Genomic DNA, 23,522 nt, shown 5'->3' with positions numbered 1-23,522 from the left:
GACTGACAAACCAACAGTGCGGGTGATGGGTCAGAACCGTCTCTGTGTAAAGTGGTTGTGTATGTCGTTGACTCGTGTTTGCATTTGCCGGTGAAAATGTTGGTCGTTACATTGCAACGTTGACAAGTGCAGTATAACCGTGTGTGTGTGTGTGTGTTTGTGTGCGTTCGTGCGTGCGTGCGTGCGCGCGCGTGTCCGATGTTGTGATGCTGTTTTTGGAGCGTCATTGATTTCATTAGTTCACATCCATTTCTGTGAGCAGACGTGTTGTTTGTCTAGACTAGAGGCTGGAGGGACTAGTAGGGCTAGACTAGGGCTTCAGTGATTGGCTGGAGGGACTAGTAGGGCTAGACTAGGGATCAGTGATTGGCTGGAGGGACTAGTAGGGCTAGACTAGGGCTTCAGTGATTGGCTGGAGGGACTAGTAGGGCTAGACTAGGGCTTCAGGGATTGGCTGGAGGGACTAGTAGGGCTAGACTAGGGCTTCAGTGATTGGCTGGAGGGACTAGTAGGGCTAGACTAGGGCTTCAGTGATTGGCTGGATGGACTAGTAGGGCTAGACTAGGGCTTCAGTGATTGGCTGGAGGAACTAGTAGGGCTAGACTAGGGCTTCAGTGATTGGCTGGATGGACTAGTAGGGCTAGACTAGGGCTTCAGTGATTGGCTGAGACAGGAGGGTGGCCGCCGGTACACAGCCCCGACGCCACCGGATCCCCGATCTGACCGGCTCTTTCCTGGAGCCACTCAACACCAGGGGAGCGCTAAAGGACTATTCCACCTTTTTTGTATCTTTATATACATTGTTTTTGTAATGTTGAATACAGATGCTGTGCATCCGTTTTTTTGTATGTGGCTGGGAAGACCAGCCTCATCAGAACTCCTGCCCTGGCAGGACAACCCAGACGCTCCAGTTCTGTCACAATGCCGGAGAATAGTGTTATTTGCACACGTTATGGTTGAATGTGTAATAAAACGTATTGAACAAATGTGTGCTGTGGGTTGTGTGGTCTGACTGCTGTCGTCTAATTGGTGTGAGTGTTTCTCTGTCCAGCAGGTGTCAGGGACGAGCAGGAACTTCTACTGCTCCAAAGCTCAGACACCGCCTGGACTCTCCACCGCATTAACCCAACCTAGTGGTTCGAGGGGATTTGCGTCTAATGGCATTGATACATATTTCGATACATGCTACGACTGCATGATTTGTCCCGCAAAAACGGGATAATATAGCTGTTTAACGACGAGCTGTTTCTACTGACAGCATTCCTTGGTGCCGACGAGGTCTCTTAAATGTGTCATCGCCATGGATTTGTGTAGAGAAACACGTGAATAAAAGATCAGAGATTACAGCAAGGAGCAAGGATTAATCTTTAGTGTTTAAACAAGGCCATACTGTTTCAATGAGATTACGTTATGTAGGCTGTAGCCTACTAGGTTTTAAACCCTGGATTTATTTTAACCCGGGGGTAGAAATGATGACTGCATTGAAATCAAATGTAGGGGAATTGGTCGACAGGGGATATCTGCATTAGTGGTTTGATAGTTATTAAATATGTAGGCCTATCTTTGTCCAGAGACTGGTTGTATATAAAGGTGACTACATGGCATGGGGCAGGGCCATTTCTGGAGGATTACAGGAATTTTCCCTCATAAATATTCCAGCCTGCCCAGACCTCATGAATATACAGTCCTGCCCAGACCTCATGAATATACAGGCCTGCCCAGACCTCATGAATATATAGTTCTGCCCAGACCTCATGAATATACAGGACTGCCCAGACCTCATGAATATACAGTTCTGCCCAGACCTCATGAATATATAGTTCTGCCCAGGCCGCATGAATATATAGGCCTGCCCAGACCTCATGAATATACAGTTCTGCCCAGGCCGCATGAATATATAGGCCTGCCCAGACCTCATGAATATATAGTTCTTCCCAGGCCGCATGAATATACAGGCCTGCCCAGACCTCATGAATATCCGGGCTCCAGACGTCAGGAGGGCGGAGGTTCAGGTAGGAGCGCAGCTGAGTAGAGCAGAGCCCCAACACTACACTCTCTGTGCGCAGCGGCGCTGAAAACAGCCCGTATACCAGGTGGCCACGTTCCCCAGTAGTAGAAGAAACGGATTGCCTGCTTGAAACCAAGTTGTGAGAGGGTAAACGAGAATCAGGGCAAGCTGAAGATTGTTCCCCTGAACTTGAAAGAAGGACGTCTTGACATTAGTTCCTGTTTTAGGGGATTGAAGCGCATCCATCATGTTCAGTTGGGTGAACAAGGAACAAGGTGGCAGAAACAAGGAAGGAGAGATGTATCAGACGGTCACTGAGGGACTTCAGAGCCTCTATACTAAGAAACTATTACCGCTGGAGGAAACCTACCTTTTCCACGACTTCCACTCTCCGGCCTTGGAACCGGCGGATTTCCAGAGCAAACCCATGGTTCTCCTGGTCGGACAGTATTCTACAGGCAAAACGACCTTCATCAGGTAATGTCATCTATGCACGCCAGTTATCACATTAACGTGTTTGTGATAACGCCATTCTCCCCACCGTGCCCCACTTCCAGGAATAATTGTTGATCTGTTTTTTCAACTTTCATGTTTACCTGGAGTTACAGATAAACAAACATGCCCCCCCCCCCCCACGAACAGTTGCCTTGTTTGTGTTGCAATCTAACAGTAGGCTATATGAGTAGGCCAATGCTCGTTCATGTGCACGATTGCTTATGTGTCTGTTTGTTAGTTTGTTTGTTTGTAGGTGTGTGTGTGTGTGTATGTGTATGTATGTATGTCTGTTATCCATCTCACATCTGTTCAGCCTGAATGGGTGAGGTTGATACTTCCCCTTTCCCCTCACATCTCATGATTTCCAGTCCAGACCCCCCCCCCCCCCCCCCCCCCCCCCCCCCCTCCTCTTCCTTCAATGGCAGTTAATCTCTCCGCCTTTCCACAATCAGTTTTTCTCCCTGGGTCATTGTTCCTGACCCATATCTGTAGGGCTGTTCTAGACTGGAGGTGTTGGGGAGCCTTTAGTGGTCGATCCTGAACATTGAGACAAACCTAAACGAGGAGAGTCTTTGTTAAAGTCCCATTTCAACGTTGTTCCCCGTTTGACTTTGAAAGCGCCAGAAGCAACTGTGACAGTTTGATGCTTGTGCTGAAGTCCTGCATGATGAAACACGCAGGCTTGGTTGGCTATCTGGATCAGACACACTCCTGCTCGCTTTAGACTAGCAGCTGTGGAGACCAGATACCGACAGACTGACTGACTGACTGACTGGCTGACTGACTGACTGACTGAGTTGCTGACTGACTGACTGACTGACTGACTGGCTGGCTGGCTGACTGGCTGGCTGGCTGACTGACTGACTGACTGACTGAGTTGCTGACTGACTGACTGACTGACTGACTGACTGACTGACTGACTGAGAACCAGGCCAGTAGCAGCGTGCCCCTCTGAGTGGCTCACCTCATGTGCACACGTGAGAATGATCCCTCAACAGAGGACCAAGCCTCTAGGCCGGCCCGGTTTAGAGGTGGGCCTTAACGGGGACGAGGAGGGGGAAGTTACCGGGGGGACGGGGACGAGGAGGGGGAAGTTACCGGGGGAACGGGGCCTGTGAGCTCGGCAGCCGTAGCTTCTCCCCAGCGGAGAGGCGGAGCTACAGGATTCACATCATTGCAGATGAATGCACACAAAGCAACGTGTCATCGGCAAAGTGAGTGTCCTTTCTCTATGAGGAGCTGTAAAAGGATAGAGAATATATGTAATGAACTGAGCTGACATACAATGACACAGTTTCTCATGACAATCTGAAACATTTCTATCCGCAACCTGGCTCCGAGCCCAGTGTGGAGTTCCAGAGTGTTGAGTTCCAGAGTGTTGAGCTCCAGAGTGTTGAGCTCCAGTGTTGAGCACCTGAGTGTTGAGCACCTGAGTGTTGAGCTCCAGAGTGTTGAGCACCTGAGTGTTGAGCACCTGAGTGTTGAGCACCTGAGTGTTGAGCTCCAGAGTGTTGAGCACCTGAGTGTTGAGCTCCAGAGTGTTGAGCACCTGAGTGTTGAGCACCTGAGTGTTGAGCTCCAGAGTGTTGAGCACCTGAGTGTTGAGCTCCAGAGTGTTGAGCTCCAGAGTGTGGAGCTCCAGAGTGTGGAGCTCCAGAGTGTTGAGTTCGTGAGTGTTGAGCTCCAGAGTGTTGAGCTCCAGAGTGTTGAGCACCTGAGTGTTGAGCACCTGAGTGTTGAGCACCTGAGTGTTGAGCTCCAGAGTGTTGAGCTCCAGAGTGTTGAGTTTGTGAGTGTTGAGCTCCAGAGTGTTGAGCTCCAGAGTGTTGAGTTCCAGAGCGGTCACCCTCCAGCCCAGCGGTCCCACCCAGAGAGGAATGCTATGAAATCATGGGAGCCCAGGCCAGTAACCGCGGAGACCGCACAAAGAAACGTATGTCCTCGCTGTGTGGACATGGGGGCACTCCTCCCTCCCTCCCTCCCTCCTCTCTACCACTCCTCCCTCCCTCCCTCCTCTCTTCTTCCCTCTTTCTCCTTCCAGACCTCTGCTCTGTCCTTCATCCTTCTCTCTCCTCCTCATCCCTCCCTCTGAACCCTCTCCTCCTCTCTCCTCCTCATCCCTCCCTCTGAACCCTCTCCTCCTCTCTCCTCCCTCTGAACCCTCTCCTCCTCTCTCCTTCCTTCTCTCCTCCCTCTGAACCCTCTCCTCCTCTCTCCTCCTCTCTCCTCCCTCTGAACCCTCTCCTTCCTTCTCTCCTCCTCTCTCGTCCTCTGAACCCTCTCTTCCTCTCTCCTCCTCTCTTCTCCCTCTGAACCCTCTCCTCCTCTCTCCTCCTCTCTCCTCCCTCTGAACCCCCTCCTTCCTCCCCCTGGCTGTGTGTGCAGGGGGACCTCTGACACGGTTCTGCCCCCCCGTCAGGAAGTAGAGAGGATCTATAGCCAGGACTCACAGGGCAGGAAGAACAACACCTCCTGGCCAGAGGGCACAGTCTATATATATATATATATATATATATATCACCCCCCCGGGCTTTGATGTCCTGTAGTTGGCAGGGGCAGTGGGGGCGGAGCCGGGGGGGGGGGGGTCTGCATTTGCACTGTCATGTCTTTGCACTGTCCTGTCCTTCACCCTGTCCTATGTCATCTGCAACGACAGTTGCCTCTGTGTATGAAATGCGGCATACAAATAAAGTTTGATTTGATTTCCTGGACATTCATGATTGATTTCCGGGTTCTGATCATCATGGCTTGATGTGATTGTATTGAAGGAAATGTTCCCCTGTTCCATTTAGTCTCATGCCGTGTTTGGGTCACATTCATCTGCATGTCTGAGTAAGGCTGTTCATGTCTGAGTAAGGCTGTTCATGTCTGAGTAAGGCTGTTCATGTCTGAGTAAGGCTGTTCATGTCTGAGTAAGGCTGTTCATGTCTGAGTAAGGCTGTTCATGTCTGAGTAAGGCTGTTCATGTCTGAGTAAGGCTGTTCATGTCGGAGTAAGGCTGTTCATGTCGGAGTAAGGCTGTTCATGTCTGAGTAAGGCTGTTCATGTCTGACTAAGGCTGTTCATGTCTGAGTAAGGCTGTTCATGTCTGAGTATGGCTGTTCATGTCTGAGTAACGCTGTTCATGTCTGAGTAAGGCTGTTCATGTCTGAGTATCGCTGTTCATGTCTGAGTAACGCTGTTCATGTCTGAGTAAGGCTGTTCATGTCTGACTAAGGCTGTTCATGTCTGAGTATGGCTGTTCATGTCTGAGTATGGCTGTTCATGTCTGAGTAAGGCTGTTCATGTCTGAGTAAGGCTGTTCATGTCTGAGTATGGCTGTTCATGTCTGAGTAAGGCTGTTCATGTCTGAGTATGGCTGTTCATGTCTGAGTAAGGCTGTTCATGTCTGAGTAAGGCTGTTCATGTCTGAGTATGGCTGTTCATGTCTGACTAAGGCTGTTGGTTCAAATGGTTGGATGGTGGAGTGTCTCAGCTGACAGGTGTGTGTTGTGTCCTGTGTGTCTCAGCTGACAGGTGAGTGTGTGTGTGTTGTGTCCTGTGTCTCAGCTGACCAGTGTGTGTGTGTGTGTGTGTGTGTGTGTGTGTTGTGTGTGTGTTGTGTCCTGTGTCTCAGCTGACCTGTGTGTGTGTGTGTGTGTGTGTCTGTGTGTGTGTGTGTGTGTGTGTGTGTGTGTGTGTGTGTCCTGCGTGTGTCCAGGTACCTGCTGGAACAGGACTTCCCCGGGATGCGTATCGGCCCAGAGCCCACCACCGATGGATTCATCGCCGTCATGCACGGAGACAACGAAGGCATCGTCCCCGGCAACGCCCTAGTGGTCGACCCGAAAAAACCCTTCCGCAAACTCAACGCCTTCGGGAACTCCTTCCTCAACCGGTGAGAGATCACACACTGAATAACGCGCTGGAGGGCTGGAGCTGGCCATGTCGCAGAGCAGCTAGCTAGGATGAGAAACAGGATTGCTCTGTGTTGATTACTTTGGCCAGATTCTGATGATAACTGTGAACCTCTCTGGCACTCGTCTCATCACACGGCCATGTTGCGGCTGGTTTGAGGTAGGAATGACGGCAGGATTTTTCCACACCTGTCAGTCAAAGTTCGCTTCATTTGGTTTTATTTGGTACATCATACAGGGACGAGTAGTGACATGTTCTTCCGTGAGCTCCTGGACTGCCCACACGCTAAGTGAGACGGAGAGGTAAAAAACTAACGGTGAATAAGACATAAAAAGCCCAATCTTCAGGGAGCGGACATGATGACTGGAGCGGTCCGCGCCATCCTGTCCAGGATATCTGAGCCTGAGAAACCCATCCGCTGCCCGCCATGACCCCGCCTTCTTCCCGCCATGACCCCGCCTTCTTCCCACCATGACCCTGCCTTCTTCCCACCATGACCACGCCTTCTTCCCACCATGACCCCGCCTTCTTCCCGCATTGTAGGAGTGTCAATTTGAAGCGATGCAAAGTGTACTGTTTTCCCCTGGCCTCCGGTTGTCATGTTCCCCAGACCTCCGGTTGACATGCTTGTCCGCCCGCCCTGCTTTCCTCTCCCTGAAGAGCCGTCCGTGCCGGCCTGGTTATGTAACAGGGTTATAAACAGCCCAGGTATGAGCACTTGTTCTGGAAGCTTCCTGCCCAGCCTGCGTCTCCGGACATCTCTGACACTTTTTGTTCCACAAACACCCCAAGAGCAAAGGGCCTCGCCAACAGCCCCGACGCCCCCCCCCGCTGGCTGGCTCCACCTCCATGGCTGGCTCCACCGTTTTTACATTTGATCCAAACAACATGGTTGCCGGCGTGGCTCGTATCCTCCGGCCAGATATTTCTGAGGCTGAACAGGAAGTGGCCGTGCCTGGAGTGACAGTTGAGTAAGAGGTCAAAGACATTCCTACCAGGGAGGAACATCTCCTGACGAACAGAGGAACCTTCCACAATACTCTCTGTTTCCTGGGGAAAAGTGTGTGTGCGTCACCATGTGTCACTTGGAGTATGTGTCCCCCCCCCGCATTGATTAATTTAGAGCCGTTAGGCTAGAGCCTCCGCTGTATACCTTGGTTGTCATAGTCCTTCCTGCCAACACTAGACTGGGTTATGAAGGAATCATAATGCTTACCTGATTGTCTACATATCTAGCGTGTGTACTGTGAATGTGTGTGTGGAGGAGAATGCTCTCATACACACTCAGACGTGCACAGTGCAGTGTCTGAATGGCCAATTCATATTCACTTACATTTTCACAAAGCTATCATGAAGCTGGAAGTACATTATCCAAACAAATACATGACGTTATACCCCCCCCTCTCTCTGTCTGTCTCTCTCTCTCTCTCTTTCTCTCTGCCTATCTGTTTCTCTATCTGTCTCTCCCTCTCTCTCTCTCTCTCTCTGTCTCTCTCTCTCTGTCTCTCTCTCTCTGTCTCTCTCTCTCTGTCTCTCTCTCTGCCTCTCTTTCTCTCTCTCTCTCTTTCTCTCTCTCTCTCTCTCTCTCTCTCTCTTTCTCTCTCTCTCTCTCTCTCTCTCTGCCTCTCTGTTTCTCTTTCTCTCTCTCTCTCTCTAGGTTCATCTGTTCTCAGATGAGTAACCAGGTGCTGCAGAGCATAAGTATCATTGACACACCTGGCATCCTGTCTGGAGAGAAGCAGCGCATCAGCAGAGGTCAGTAACACAGCACCTGGTCAGTAGTATAGAACCTGGTCAGTAGTATAGAACCTGGTCAGTAACCCAGGACCTGGTCAGTAGTATAGAACCTGGTCAGTAACCCAGGAGCTGGTCAGTAGTATAGAACCTGGTCAGTAGTAGAGAACCTGGTTAATAGTATAGAACCTGGTCAGTAGTATAGAACCTGGATAGTAGTATAGAACCTGGTCAGTAGTATAGAACCTGGTTAGTAGTATAGAACCTGGTCAGTAACCCAGGACCTGGTCAGTAGTATAGAACCTGGTCAGTAGTATAGAACCTGGTTAGTAGTATAGAACCTGATCAGTAGTATAGAACCTGGTCAGAAACACAGGATCTGGTCAGTAGTATAGAACCTGGTCAGTAGTATAGAACCTGGTTAGTAGTATAGAACCTGGTCAATAGTATGGAACCTGGTTAGTAGTATAGAACCTGGTCAGTAGTATAGAACCTGGTCAGTAGTATAGAACCTGGTCAGTAACCCAGGACCTGGTCAGCAGTATAGAACCTGGTCAGTAACCCAGGAGCTGGTCAGTAGTATAGAACCTGGTCAGTAGTATAGAACCTGGTTAGTAGTATAGAACCTGGTCAGTAGTATAGAACCTGGTTAGTAGTATAGAACCTGGTCAGTAGTATAGAACCTGGTCAGAAATACAGGATCTGGTCAGTAGTATAGGACCTGGTCAGTAGTATAGAACCTGGTCAGTAGTATAGAACCTGGTCAGTATTGTAGAACCTGGTCAGTAGTATAGAACCTGGTCAGTAGTACATGACCTGGTCAATAGTATAGAACCTGGTCAGTATTATAGAACCTGGTCAGTAGTATAGAACCTGGTCAGTATTGTAGAACCTGGTCAGTAGTATAGAACCTGGTCAGTAGTATAGAACCTGGTCAGTAGTATAGGACCTGGTCAGTAGTATAGAACCTGGTCAGTAGTATAGACAAGGTCAAATCGCACCTGTTCCATATAATCATGTCCGTGGGTGGGTATAAAAAGGCATGGACAATATATGAACCATGCACATGATTGTTTGATTTCATTTCTGGGTATAGGAGACGATACAGTGATGACATGTAGAGGCGAGGGCACTTATTACCAACAATGCTGGATGTCATGAAGACAGAACAGCCGATGACACAACATTCATAACATCTAAGACAATTAACAGCACTCTTATCTGCCCGACTGAGGCGTCGAACACGAGATCAGTTTAGCCTTTTTCATTCATCAAATATGCATGGCGATTTATAAATAGCTTATAATAATGGGCGCCCTATGAATGAGGATTCCTGAGTCAAACAATGAGGCAATGAAACACCTCCAACAAACAGCCTATTTCTGTGTAACATCTTACAGTGAGTCATGTTATCCGTATAAATACACATTGCCTGAATAAATATGTCGTGCACAACAGTGCACACTTAGAGATTTCTTGCGGAAGGCTAGGCTGCATGTTGGCACTGTCATTTTCCCCGCGGTGAGACGGCCTTCTCTACGCCTAGAGTGATTGTTGCTCTGCCAAAATTGGGATTCACAGTGTAAATATGAAGGCCGTTCACAAATCATTCACAACAGTATTTGAATTATAGTGATTGCTTTGAGCACACAGCTTACACTGTCCACATGATTATTTGTGATAATAAATAAATTAAGGAATTATTTATGACAATAGGCCTTAATAAATAAAGGAACTATTTATGAGAATAAATAAATACAGGGATTACTTATGAAAATAAATGAATGAATCAGCTGTTTAGCGATTACAGATCCAACTGATTATGATTCCCGGTTGGACTGTAACATTTGAGGGGTTATTTTGCAATATCAGATATATTTATTGTTCACAATGTTCAGACCCGTTGCTAGGGCTCAGTCTTAATGGGGGCATATGAACTGCATGAGGGGGCACAATTATCATTAACTATTTTTGATAGTATGATATGCTATTGTATTTGTGCAGCATTGACGCATACTCATTATATTGAGCTCTCTCGTTCTCCTTCTGACTGATGCTAATGTTGCTAACGTGAAAACGTTTCTAAGTGTTGAAAAAGAGTTTTCACACGTTGCGGTAGTTAGGTCATGGGTAGAGCCTATAACCTGTGATGACAGTCAATGTGGCCTGGAGTGCAGAGCTCAGCTCGACTTCCAACTGAAATCACACTTGCGTAACCGCTACATTGACGTAACTTCCTTTTTCAGAACAGCGGCCGTCAAACAAAAAACACACCATTGTTTCTTAATGACTTCATTAATAAGGAATCTTAAGTTAGTATTTTTAATTTAACAGAAAAATACTATGATTAATAAATTTAAAAAAATAATGTTATTAATTGGCCTAATTAAACTATGGGCACGAGTGGAGGGGCACTAGCACTTTTTAGGATCGCAGTCTCTCATTTCGTCAGAAATGTGCGTTGTCGAGTTTGTTTTTTATAAATCCTGAAGTTTGCTCAGGAGTGGCGTACGCATTATTTTGTGCGTACGCAAGCTTTATAAATGAGGCCCCTGGTCAGTATAGAACCTGGTCAGTAGTATAGAACCTGGTCAGTAACCCAGGACCTGGTCAGTAGACCAGGACCTGGTCAGTAACACAGGACCTGGTCAGTAGTATAGAACCTGGTCAGTAGTATAGAACCTGGTCAGTAACCCAGGACCTGGTCAGTAACACAGGACCTGGTCAGTAGTATAGAACCTGGTCAGTAACCCAGGAGCTGGTCAGTAGTATAGAACCTGGTCAGTAACCCAGGACCTGGTCAGTAACCCAGGACCTGGTCAGTAACACAGGACCTGGTCAGTAGTATAGAACCTGGTCAGTAACCCAGGACCTGGTCAGTAGTATAGAACAGAGCTGGGTCGTTTGATAGCGCTAGCACAGAGCAGAGCTGGGTCGTTTGATAGCGCTAGCACAGCAGGGCTGGGTCGTTTGATAGCACTAGCGCAGGGCTGGGTCGTTCACCAGTGCTAGCACGTACTGTAGCTACATGCAGACCAGGGCCAGACTGTCTCAGAGATGAGGTCATATAGTAGAGGGGTTGAGAGGCCTTTTTCACACCCTCATTAGCAGGATAGCTTTACGCTGACTGCCACACATCAGCCAGTCATGGGTAAGCATTGGATTAGCATCAAGCTATCAGCACACAATAGCATCAGATTAGCATCAGGCCAGCAGCACACCCAGCAGCACACCCACACCCACAGTCATGGGTTAGCATTGGATTAGCATCAAGCTATCAGCAGCACAATAGCATCAGATTTGCATCAGGCCAGCAACACACCATAGCATCAGTTTCCTCAATAGGGCATGAACAGTAAGAACACCACCAACCTAGAGTTACTGAGATCTGAAACAGTTTACCTCCTGTTCTGTTTCTCTCTGTCTCTCTCTCTTTCTCTCTCTCTATCTATCTCATTAACGCATCCATTAACACAGTGATAACACAAGGTTTCTATTCTCCAGACCCCTCTTTCACACTGGGAAGAAACGGTTTATCAGTAGGCTACATGTCTTCTTGGCGATCTTCAGGGCTTCTGAAATCATACCATTCTAGATAACAGAGCTCCAGCTGTTTTTCACCTTCATTCACCTTCATTCATTGTGAGCTTATTTGTCAGGTTATTTGTGAGGAGCAGGGTTGGGTTGGGCCCTGTCCACCTTCTGAACCAGAACCCCTGTACGCTGCCACAGGGCTGACAGCAGGTGCGGTGCCGTGGGAGAGCGTGTGTCCAGACCACACGGTTCTGGAAAGGAGCTGCATGATCTACATTAGGGCTGGGTATCGAGTCCAATTTCAAGAATCGATTCGATTCCGATTCACAAGGTTCAGAATCGATTATCACGATTCAATTAGATTAGATTCGATTCAATATCGATTCGGTTAGTGTTACTAAAACCTTACTAACCTACTAAACCTTTGCTGTAACCTTAATTACATGACTGCCACGTTATGCAACACATCAATACTAGGGCTGGGTATTGATACTGATTTCCAAAAGTGAATGAATGAATGAATCATTGAATTAATTAATGAACTATTCATACCTTCATTTATTCATTCATTCATTAAATAAAAGATCGATTTTGGGATTCATGAATCGATTCTAGAATCATTTGATTCAGAATCGATGAATCGATTTTTTAAACCCAGCCCTAATCTACACTGTGTGAAAGGAGCTGCATGATCTACACTGTGTGTAAAGGAGTAATAAAGCAGTAGAGCCGGAGAGGCAGAGAGTGACTGCTATTCCTGGGGTATCACAGCTGCAGCAGGCATTATGGAGCAGGGATGGAGGGAGGGGTGGGTGGGTGGAGGGAGGGAGGGAGGGATGGAGGGAGGGAGAGAGAGGGAGGGAGGGAGGTATTGAAGGGCGTGCCAGCATCTGGAAATGTTTTGCTGTGCTCAGCTGAGGCTGCATTCCTCTAGACATTTCTACTCTTCTGGTGACTCAACTCCGTTATTACGTCAATAGAGGCTTATAGATGAATACCGACATCCTTTTATATATCTCTGTGTTTCAGGAGTGTTAGGGTAACAGGGTGGTCCAACGATGTGAACTGGTTCACCCAGTTATCATCATGAAGAATACATGAGCTTTGTAAAAGGGATAGTTTTGATGTATTCCACCGCCAGATAACCCATAGAGACTAGTGAGAAATGAGTGATTTTTAAAATAGCAAAGGAGGTCTGCTGGGTGAGTGGCCATTGTATAATTGCCCACCGTTGTGCCCTTGAGAAAGGCATTTAACCCCAACACTAGCTCATCATCCAGGGCTGTTGCTCAGACTGGCTGGATTTGGGGGGGGGGGGGGGGGAAAGAAGAGCAGAACTGCGTCAGAGATTAATTTCGTATTTGACTCCTTTTCTGAGATATCTGGATATACAATCAACTGGACAAAATCAGAAGCCATGCCACTATCTAAATTATGCCCCCCAGTCATCAGGGAGAAATGTTTGTTAAGATGGATGCCATCTGGTCTGACATATTTGGGGATTAAACTAACTGAAGAAAATAATGGAATTTAGTATTGCTCCCATCATTCAGAATATTCAATTTCTGTTACAGAATTGGACTATGAGTATATAATTGTTGGGTAAAGTGAAGCTGGTCAAAGTGATGCTAGCACCTGAGATGCAGGATGCGCTGTATATGCTGCCTCCATCACTTCCACACATGTTGTTAAAGCAGTGTAATACAGTAGTTGAGAACTTCATCTGAATGGGGAAAAAGCCCTTATTTAATCGTTCTAAACTGTACGTGGCTAATGAGAAGGGGGGTTTAAGGCTTTCTAGGATTGACTGGTACCACTATGCCTTTTTTCTCTTCCAGCTCTCTAAAATGAATGTTCCTCCAGATCAAGCTCCAGTTTGGGTTAGGATTGAAGAAAAGCTGGTATATCCTTCTTCCTTAGAGGCCCTTTTAACACAAATGGGGAGAGCAATACCATTTAGGAATCCAGTGTTATCTTCTGCCAGGGATTCTTGGAAAATGGCGCATTATATCACAACATCTTGTCTGTATCTTACACCTAAAGCATCCTTATGGTCCAATAATAAACTTAAGACAGACAAGAAGACATTTATATGGGGAGAGTGGGCCAAGTCAGGAATACATCTCCATGGAGATCTATTTGGGAAAGATGGGATGAGAGAAAGAAGAGCAGAAGACAAATTCCAGCTGTTCTCGTAACAACAATAAAGTTGTATTGTATTATAAGCAATGCACGCAAGATGGTATTTACACACAAAACATGATCTATATATAGTATTTAGAAGTCCTTTCTAGAATGTCCTTCAGCCTGCCATAGGCTATCCACCCTAACTCTCTCTCCTCTGTGATGACATCATACCCTGCTTCCCACAGTCCTCTCTGTCAGCTTCCCTAGCCCCTCCCTCTCCTACATTCTCTCTCTCATCTGTAATCCCTCATTCTCTCCTCTTTCTGCTGCTGTGCTTGTTTTAGCAAGTATGTGGTCTCATTAACGACACGGTTACCCCCCCCCCCCCCCCCACCCCCATCTCCCCTCTCCTCCTCACTGGCCCCCTGTCTGCTTCCTTTCTGGAAATCAAGAGATCATTACCCCCCCCCACCCTCACACAATCAATACCACACACTCTCAGCGCTATAACAGGAACAGAGCCGACAGGCCAGGGCGACTCAGGGAGTTCTTCCTGTTTGATTGTGTTACTTACTTCTAAACTGCCAACACCCTCCCTACAACCGCTGTGGCCGAGCCAGCATTTGATAGGATGGCTGTAACCTGATCCGTGGACCCGGGGTTGTGTGCTGCGTTCAGGCTATGAAACACAACCTGGGTTATTCATGAAAGGAGGAGTGTCGCAGACAGATAGGAAACCTGTCCCTGTCGCCTGCCTACTGCCAGGATAGCACTCACCTCTAGTTGTGTGTGAGAAACCTGGGATGACAACGGTGTGTGTGTGTGTGTGTGTGTGTACTGTGTCCACAGTCAGCAGGTTGTGTGTTGTGACAGGTCAGACCCTCATGCCCTCAGGGCAGACCCACACAGCGGATCTCCAGGTGGTTGTGTGTTGTGTGTAAACGGTGGGGCCAAGACCACACCCTGCAGGTAGAGCAGAGGTGACCTCTGACCCAAAGAACCACGCAATGGAAATCATCTGCACCTCAGACATAACAACTAAGGCAATTGCAGGGCTGAATCTCTCCTGTTGTTTTGTATATGGGCTAGGGCTTGATTCAGTGTTGACTCAGTGATAGTCTGTAGGTCTATAGGTCAGGTTTCTGCACACAATGAAGCCAGACTGGGACTAAGAAGTCCTTTCAATCTTTTTTTTTTAGTCGAGGACTAGTGCTGCATTCTAGTTGGCTTGGGAGTAGGAATTTGGAGCTGGGGATGACGTCACACCCGAGTTGACCGTGTTCCATAAACCAGACCAAAAACCCACTTTAGCCTGATCTCTGTTAGCAATACTAGTTCTAGGCAAGTTAGCAATTGTTAGCAATTCCAGTTGATAAGAATGCACTATGCGCTATTTTGTGCATACAAACATCATAGCAACATTGTCCACTGATAGAAGTTGGACAGTACTGTGTATACCACTGATATAATGAGACACAAATAAGACGAGCGCTTATAAACAGTCTTACTACAGCTTTCACTCATTGTTGATGTGCAGAGCAGCCATCTTGATTTTGAGGTCGGATTTGTGATTTGCTGATGGCCTCCATGCCACGGCGCATTGATGCAGTCATTCATGCAAAAGGAGCCCCAACCAAGTATTGAGTGCATAGAAATGAACATACTTTTCAGAAGGCTGACATTTCTGTTATATATGAATATCCTTTTATTGATCTTATGTAATATTCTATTTTTCTGAGACACTGAATTTTGGGTTTTCATTAGCTGTAAGCCATAATCATCAAAATTACAATAAATAAAGGATTGAAATATTCACTCTGTGTAATGAATCTATATAATATGAGTTTCACTTTCTTAAATGAGCGACAAAAAATATGGAACTTTTTCACGATATTCTAATTTTTGGAAGTGCATCTGTATATTTTCTGCTGTTAGTTTTGATGTTGATAATCCATCGAACCATGACATATTCCTATCAACTTGTTAACATTGCAAATAAATGATTGAATTGAATAGTAGGTTCCAGTTCAGTAGACTACAGACTACATTTCTGACAGCCTACTTGAAAAGTCTGAGTTCCTGAGGCACCACGTTTATGCATCTGTGTCTGGGAAAGCAGCCCTGAAGTCTGCTGTCTCTCCATCTGTTGCTCTGTCAAATCCCATTGCTTCTGGGAGTGTACCAGTGGTCTTCACCTGCATTTCCTTGCTTTTTGCTACAGTAGGTGTAGGGCTGCACAATTAATCGTGAATTAATTGAAATCGCGATTATGACCTCCGTGATTAACTAATCCGAAAAGGCCGCAATTAATGTGATTAATAATTTTGCTTTGAATTGAGTGTGCTAGGACTACACGGACGAATCATAGGCGCTTATGCTGTCTGACCAATCACATGCGTTCCCGCTGAGTGCGCTGTGCGCAGCAATTTCAGTACCCGCAGCCGGAGTAGTGTAGTGAGAAAATGAGCGAAAACGAGGTCAGTGAGTTAGTAGCAAGAAAGGGATCAACGTTCGTGATTTGGGAGCATTTGGGTTATTATATATTAATATTATATATTAAATATTAATCACAATTATTAATCGCAATTAGCATTTTGAAGCAAATAATCGCAATTATTATCTTTTGTCATAATCGTGCAGCCCTAAGTAGGTGTATAACTAATTGTCGTCTCTGTCTTCCAGGTTACGACTTCACCGAGGTCCTGCGATGGTTCGGCGAGCGTGTGGACCGCATCATCCTCCTCTTCGATGCCCACAAGCTCGACATCTCCGATGAGTTCTCAGAGGCCATCAAGGCCTTCCGTGGTCAAGACGACAAGATCCGCGTGGTCCTGAACAAGGCCGACCAGGTGGACACCCAGCAGCTGATGAGGGTGTACGGCGCCCTCATGTGGTCGCTGGGGAAGGTGATCAACACTCCCGAGGTGGTGCGTGTCTACCTGGGCTCATTCTGGGCCAAGCCGCTCCAGAACTCTGAGAACCGGCGCCTGTTCGAGGCGGAGACCCAGGACCTGTTCAGGGACATCCAGGGCCTGCCGAGGAACGCCGCACTGCGCAAACTCAATGACCTCATCAAACGAGCCCGACTCGCTAAGGTAACAAGGAGATTATATCTCGTCTAAACCTGTAAAAATAAAACACACCCTAGGTGTGGCTGCTCTGGGTGAGCCTGTCAGACGCTGTGTGATGATGTCACTCTGTAGAGACAGCCGTTTGTATCTGGTTTTAAATGTACAGCATAGAACAAACTTGTCCGGTCAAGGAAATGTCAGTTTAAGTTCCAGTCACCTTGTTTACACAAGAGGTTATTTGTGGTGTTTGTGGAGCCTGTCCTGCCAAGGTCAAGACCTCAGATAGGCCTACAGCCTGCAGCCCCCCTCCGGATACACACAAACACTGGACGTCTGTGTAGCGAGGAAGTAAGTGTGTGTTAACCCCAGGTGGTCTGAGGTGATGAGAGGCCCTCATGCATTGTTTGTTGCACCTCTGACCAGACTGAGGAGCAGTGGCATGAGGACACGCTGGTCTCTCTGGAGTCTCTCTGACTGCTGTTGCTTAGTGGACGTTTCCTCTGAGCTTCCTCCATCTAAGGACTCCATTCACAGTCTCTTTCCAACACGCTGCCCCCCCCCCCCCCCCCCCCCAGATGTGATGGGACAGGACATGCTTATGGTACAGCCTAGGAATGTGCCCTGATACGAATACCAGTTATTCGGAAAGGCATAGATAATGCTTGGAAAAATATATTTTTCAATCCAGTTTTTATCTCTTACCTAAATTCCACAAGTAGGGTAGTGGTCAGAGCATTGGACTCCCAAGCGGGACATTCTCAGAGATTACTGTTTATGATGAGCGAAACTCTAGTCTATATGTAGCAAAAACAGAAGTTGAACCAATTGCAGCACAATAGCTAACGTTACAGGAATCATCAGTGTAACTGCTTTAGCCACTGACCGCTACCATTAATGTTATGGAAGCTGCTGCTAGTTGTTGTGAGCTCATGAACTAACTGGCTATCCTGCTCTTATTGTGCTGGATTAGCATTGGAAGTATTGGAACTGATGTGTCCAGGTGACAAGACCTATCTTAATTTATCAGACATTATTTCATGTCATTTAAATTCACAGCTTTTTCAGTAGCATGACTAGCTTCCGTCCTACCAGTCCTGAACAGAAACAAGCCAGCCACGCACATAAGCCAAGCTGGACCTGGCCTGGTTAATTATAGGCTAGCATATGTGTTGATTTCATCCATAGAGCGGTGAGGTAATTTTGTAGACTAGCATGTCTGCCATTGTGGGGTGTAGTCCAAAATCTAATGAAACTGTGTAAACATTGTGTAGCCTACACAATTGCTGACCAAAAGAATTTGGCTTAACTCTTTAGCCCGATAGCGCCAGGGCAGTGGGCTTGGCTTCTTTTTTTTCAGTTGAAAAAAGTTTGTGGCTAAAATGTGTCCACCAACGAGCAGTATGTAGCTGAACAGTGCCAAGCTTACAGCTGTGTAGAGCGCACTAGAGGCGGAGTTTAGAGCTGGCTAGGCTACCGATGTTTTACAGCTACGTTAGCAACGAGTGTCGTGTTTTTGCAGCTATTCATGGGTTTCAAATGTAGTCCTAGACCTGCCATGTTGGGGACCAACACAGGTGTTTCAAATGAATGATTTAGTTCTACTCTATAGGATTCTAGGCAGTCGAGCCAATCAGATAAATTGAAACACCTGTGTTGGTCCCCAATATTGCAGGTCTAGGACTACATTTGAAACCCATGAATATGCTCTGTATGTCTCAATAGCGCCCGAGAGCGCATTACCCATTGTAAACAATGAGAAAAAATACAGCTCTAAAATACAGCTTGCCGGTGGACACGCACCCTAATGGCTGTTCTTTTTCTTTAGACCAGAGTCTAAAAGTACAGTATGAGGATGTGGAAATATATTTCAGAACTAATTATATGGCAATATAAATCAATCAATTAGATGCTTTGAAGGCTCAAAAATTGCATTGTCAAGAACATCTTCCAGTATAAACCACGCCCACTCTGGTTTCTATACAAATACAGATCATTTTGTTGGTCCTGCCTGCGGCTGTCCCAGCAGTCCTTGCTTCCAGGAGGAATAAACATTTTCTCCTGGCCGTTTGAGACCTGGCGCTGCCCTCCACACCCCCGGGTCCTACTTCCTGCCAGCAGCACTTTATTGGGGAAGCGGTCAAATAAACGGCGGTGTTGTTGACCTCATCTCTGGTCTGCCGGGGACAGGGCTAGGCCGGGGACAGGGCTGGGGCCGGGGACAGGGCTGGGGCCGGGGACAGGGCTGGGGCCGGGGACAGGGCTGGGGCCGAGGACAGGGCGGGGACAGGGCGGGGCCGGGGACAGGGCTGGGGCCGGGGACAGAGCTGGGGCCGAGGACAGGGCGGGGACAGGGCTGGGGCCGGGGACAGGGCTGGGGCCGAGGACAGGGCGGGGCCGGGGACAGGGCGGGGCCGGGGACAGGGCGGGGCCGGGGACAGGGCTGGGGCCGGGGACAGAGCTGGGGCCGCGGACAGGGCTGGGGCCGGGGACAGGGCTGGGGGCCAAGGACAGGGTTGGGGCCGAGGACAGGGCGGGGCCGGGGACAGGGCTGGGGCCGGGGACAGAGCTGAGGCCGGGGACATGGCTGGGGCCGGGCTGCTAAAGGGACGGGGCCCGGCGGATGACCCCTCCAGACGAGCCAGAGGTTAAGGCACAACATGGTTACTGATACCGGCTCCCGTCACGCCCCGCCTGGACACCACGTCTGGCTAGAGGAGCAGGGAGCAGCCAGACAGACCTGGCTAGAGGAGCAGGGAGCGGCCAGACAGACCTGGCTAGAGGAGCAGGGAGCGGCCAGACAGACCTGGCTAGAGGAGCAGGGAGCGGCCAGACAGACCTGGCAAGAGGAGCAGGGAGCAGCCAATCAGAGACCTGGCTACTGTAGAGCTGAGCTCAACCAGGAACTGCAGGACACAATAGCTGAATCCCAATCTGAGTGCGCAAACCGCACTTGCGGCCCCTCACACTTGCGGCCTGAGGCCTGAGCACTTAATTGACGTCAGCTGGAAGGGCCAGAGGGTGCAGGGCCGTGAATTAAATGGGACAGCACTTCCAGCGGCGTGCCAAGCCAGTTTCGCTCAATGCCCCTCCCACTTCGTTTTCATTGGCTGCCGCGTCCCTCCGACAAAAAGGCTGCTCTGACGCTCCCCTCAGCTCTCCGCTCGGCTCTGCTAATTGACCGATTGACGTCTGTTTTAATTTAATAATAATTAAAAAATTAGGTTGGGTGGGATATGTTTGCAGCATGTGGATTTCAAGATAAATGTTGTGTTATCTGCAAATGTCATCATTTATGTGTGATGCATTCGGATCATGACTCGGATGCACTCAAGCACCGTGTCACATGAGACGCGGTGGGCTGTGGGTATTTTCTGCTCCTAAGTCCGTGAAATTGCGGACTTTCGGTAAGTGCGGTTACAGTGCGCAAAATGGCGGCGTGGCGCACTTGTGGACCTAGCGATTCCGTTTTGGAACTACCCTGAGCCCTTGTGGACTTAGCGGGAACGCGCATGTAAGGCCACAAGGCCGCGAGTGCTCTGCACTTTCGCCTAAGTGCGCGATTTGGGATTCAGCTAATGAAGACAGCAGCTTTGAGATGTGGTGGAGTGCAGATGTGGGGGTGTGGTCTGAGATGTGGGGGTGTGGTCTATGAGATGTGGGGGTGTGGTCTATGAGATGTGGGGGTGTGGTCTGATATGTGGGGGTGTGGTCTATGATATGTGGGGGTGTGGTCTATGAGATGAAGAGTGTGTTGTTTTTTAAGGATTACAGAATCTTGAAATATGACAATGGAACTGAAACCCTTAAGGCTCCACCATAGCATGAACTCCCACCTCTCTCCCAGGTGCAGGTCTATGAACCATCACTCAACCCCAGGTATAACTGCCCCCCCTTCTCCCAGGTGCATGCCTACATAATCAGCTACCTGAAGAAGGAGATGCCGTCTCTGTTTGGGAAGGAGAAGAAGAAGGAGGAGCTGATCATCAGGCTCCCAGAGATCTACACCCTGCTGCAGAGAGAGCACCACATCTCACCTGGAGACTTCCCCAACGTCAACAAGATGCAGGTGACAGAAGGGAGGGAGGGGTGGGATGATGGATGGATGATGGATGATGGACGCACACCGGAAGAGTCACTTCTTGTTTTATTGATTTATTTCTTTATTTTTTGTAAATAAAGTAGCACTTGATTTAATTCCCTTATCTGTCCTGATGTAATGAGAATTTGAGAAGTGCTTCTGAGCCAAACTGCTCACTGCACCTTTAATCTGTTAATTCTGGTTAATTTGGTTGACTATGCATCCTTTGTGCTGCATTCCATACATCCTAAAATAGTTTTGAATGGCGTTTTTATTGCACAGCCCTTCATTTGTAATGATTACATTCATTTAAAAAAGAAAGAAAGAAGTCCAATAAGTGGTTCAACTCGCACTGTTTTCCTTGCCTGTGACCCTCGGACCGGGACACGGCGTCCTGGTCAGCTGGCTGGCCCTCCCTGGTCTCCACATACGAGAGCACATCCCCATGACCAGGGGGAGACGCATGTACCATCACACCAGCAGTGCAGCTGGCCGAGAGGCCTCAGAGCGCCGTGCTATGATGTGTCTGGCTCCCCTGAGGAGATCTGCTTCCCCTGGCCTGCTCTGCGGTGACGGTCCGAGGAAGCGTCCGCCGTCGTCTAGCTAGCTAGCCCCAGATTCCTGTGGTCTTGGTCATAGATGTTTACAGAAACACAGCGTTCTCTTCTCTCCTGCTGTGTCCAGCTGCACAAATCAACAGCAGCAGGAATACTAAGACTTATACAACCAGGCTATAGTCAAGTGCAGTCAACAGTTGTTGGTCAAACTCCATGTGTTAGTATTAACCAGAGTATGAATGAGTATATTTATCGTCTCTAACTCCTCTTCTCAACCCCTCGTCCTGCAGGAGCAGCTGCAGCACTATGACTTCAGCAAGTTCCCCTCACTGAAGATGAAGCTGATTGAGTCTGTTGACAAGATGCTGGCCAATAGGATCTCTGGGCTGATGACCATGATCCGTGACGAGGAGATGAAAGCCCCGCCCAAGATGGTGTCGGGCGGCGCGTTCGAGGGCTCCCAGGACGGCCCGTTTGGCCACGGCTACGGGGAGGGCATCAGCGCAGGCGCCGACACTGAGGACTGGATCGTCAGCCGGGACAAGCACAAGTACGACGAGATCTTCTACACGTTGATGCCCGTCAACGGCAAGGTCACGGGGGTCAACGCCAAGAAGGAGATGATGAACTCGCGCCTGCCCAACACCGTCCTGGGGAAGATCTGGAAGCTGGCGGACTGCGACAAGGACGGCATGCTGGACGACGAGGAGTTCGCCCTGGCGCAGCACCTGATCAAGGTGAAGCTTGAGGGGTACGAGCTGCCCTCCGAGCTGCCTGTCCACCTGGTGCCTCCCATGCACCGTAAGGACCCCACAGACGACATCCTCTACAACCATGAGGAAGACTAGCTGACCCACTGGCTGACCAGCGCCAGGGCAGCTCGCAGGGCAGAGGGCGAGGGGGTTGTTTTACGTTCTGTTATCAGAATAAAGGTGGGGGTTTTCAAAATAAGAGTGGGGAAGTTCAGAATAAGAGTCTCTTGTCGCAAGGCCTCCTAAGAAGGAAGAACAGGCGGCTCCTCGGAGGGGACCAGGCGGAGACCACACTGCCACATAACGCTCCTCGGAGGGGACCAGGCGGCGACCACACTGCCACATAACGCCACAGAGACTCTGAAGATGGACCCACTGCCTTACTCTATTCTCTGACCCTGAGGTTTCGTTGCTTGCTTTTTGAAATTTACAGCTTTCCATCCAAAGGTCAAATGTGAATATATTCCAGTACACCCACAAGGTCAAAGATATTTTTTGGAAACAAAAATAATATTTTCGAATTGTCTTAAATGTATAATCTGTTATGTTATTGGAATATATGATCTAAAATGTCCCTTTTTAAATGTCCTGAACCATTTATGCAACATCCTTAGACAGACTTCCTGTCCAAGACACAGAAACAGGAAGTGTGAGTGATGGACTGGTGCGGGGTCAAAGGGTACACACTGCTGTTTAAACAGCAGGCAGCAGAGGAACAGGCCATTAACCAGCTGAAAATAGACGACGCCCTCATTCTCCTCAACAACTCCTTGACATCCTGGCATCTCAAAGCTACTACACTACTACATGTCACAATGTGCAATAGTCCTGCATTTTAGATTATTATTGAGTAGCAATGACTAATTTTAGTTTGTGTGCCTATGACTGGTGTGATATCCTTGAGGACACAGTAGTCATACTGACAACAAGCTTGTCTTCAAGCGCCTGTATGTGCTCTTAAGCAATCAAACATGTCAGGTTCACTGTATGCCTATGCACTCGCATTTCACACAACCTGCTTTCTCACTTGGCCAGATATGCCTGTAATAGGTGTGGAAGACATGCACTTAAATATTGTCAGATATCATAAAGTAATACGTTTTGTAGTATCTTGTCTTTAAATATGTTTCTTTTCTTTTTCTTAGTCCTCTTAAGTTTTGCTTCTGATAATAAAGCCATTACACACCACACGTCTCCTCTTTAGAGCTAGGCCTACAGTGATTACCACGTTTGCCAGGGATGATGAATCAGTGATTTTTCAATGTGTAT

General features: G+C 48.2%; 1 protein-coding gene across 1 annotated transcript; it reads left to right on the top strand.

The window, feature by feature from the left end:
* Positions 1-2,244: 2,244 nt before the first annotated feature.
* On the top strand, positions 2,245-23,312 carry ehd4 (EH-domain containing 4). Its single transcript, XM_084451186.1, has 6 exons — positions 2,245-2,485; positions 6,204-6,380; positions 8,058-8,155; positions 16,478-16,890; positions 20,768-20,932; positions 21,792-23,312. Exons 1-6 carry the CDS (start codon positions 2,256-2,258, stop codon positions 22,347-22,349), a joined length of 1,641 nt encoding a protein of 546 aa, XP_084307312.1. The 5' UTR covers positions 2,245-2,255; the 3' UTR covers positions 22,350-23,312.
* The last annotated feature ends 210 nt before the right edge of the window (positions 23,313-23,522 follow it).

The sequence above is a fragment of the Borostomias antarcticus genome (assembly GCF_949987555.1).
Source record: "Borostomias antarcticus genome assembly, chromosome: 16".
NCBI lineage: Eukaryota > Metazoa > Chordata > Actinopteri > Stomiiformes > Stomiidae > Borostomias > Borostomias antarcticus.
This window is presented reverse-complemented; position numbering and strand designations above follow the sequence as displayed.

What these genes read in the sequence shown, in the direction of transcription:
- ehd4 (XM_084451186.1), top strand. Translation starts at nt 2,256, where the DNA reads ATGTTCAGTTGGGTGAACAAGGAACAAGGTGGCAGAAACAAGGAAGGA. An exon ending in GGGAACTCCTTCCTCAACCG is followed by an intron (nt 6,381 to 8,057) that starts GTGAGAGATCAC and finishes CTCTCTCTCTAG; the next exon opens with GTTCATCTGTTCTCAGATGA. An exon ending in GAAGCAGCGCATCAGCAGAG is followed by an intron (nt 8,156 to 16,477) that starts GTCAGTAACACA and finishes TCTGTCTTCCAG; the next exon opens with GTTACGACTTCACCGAGGTC.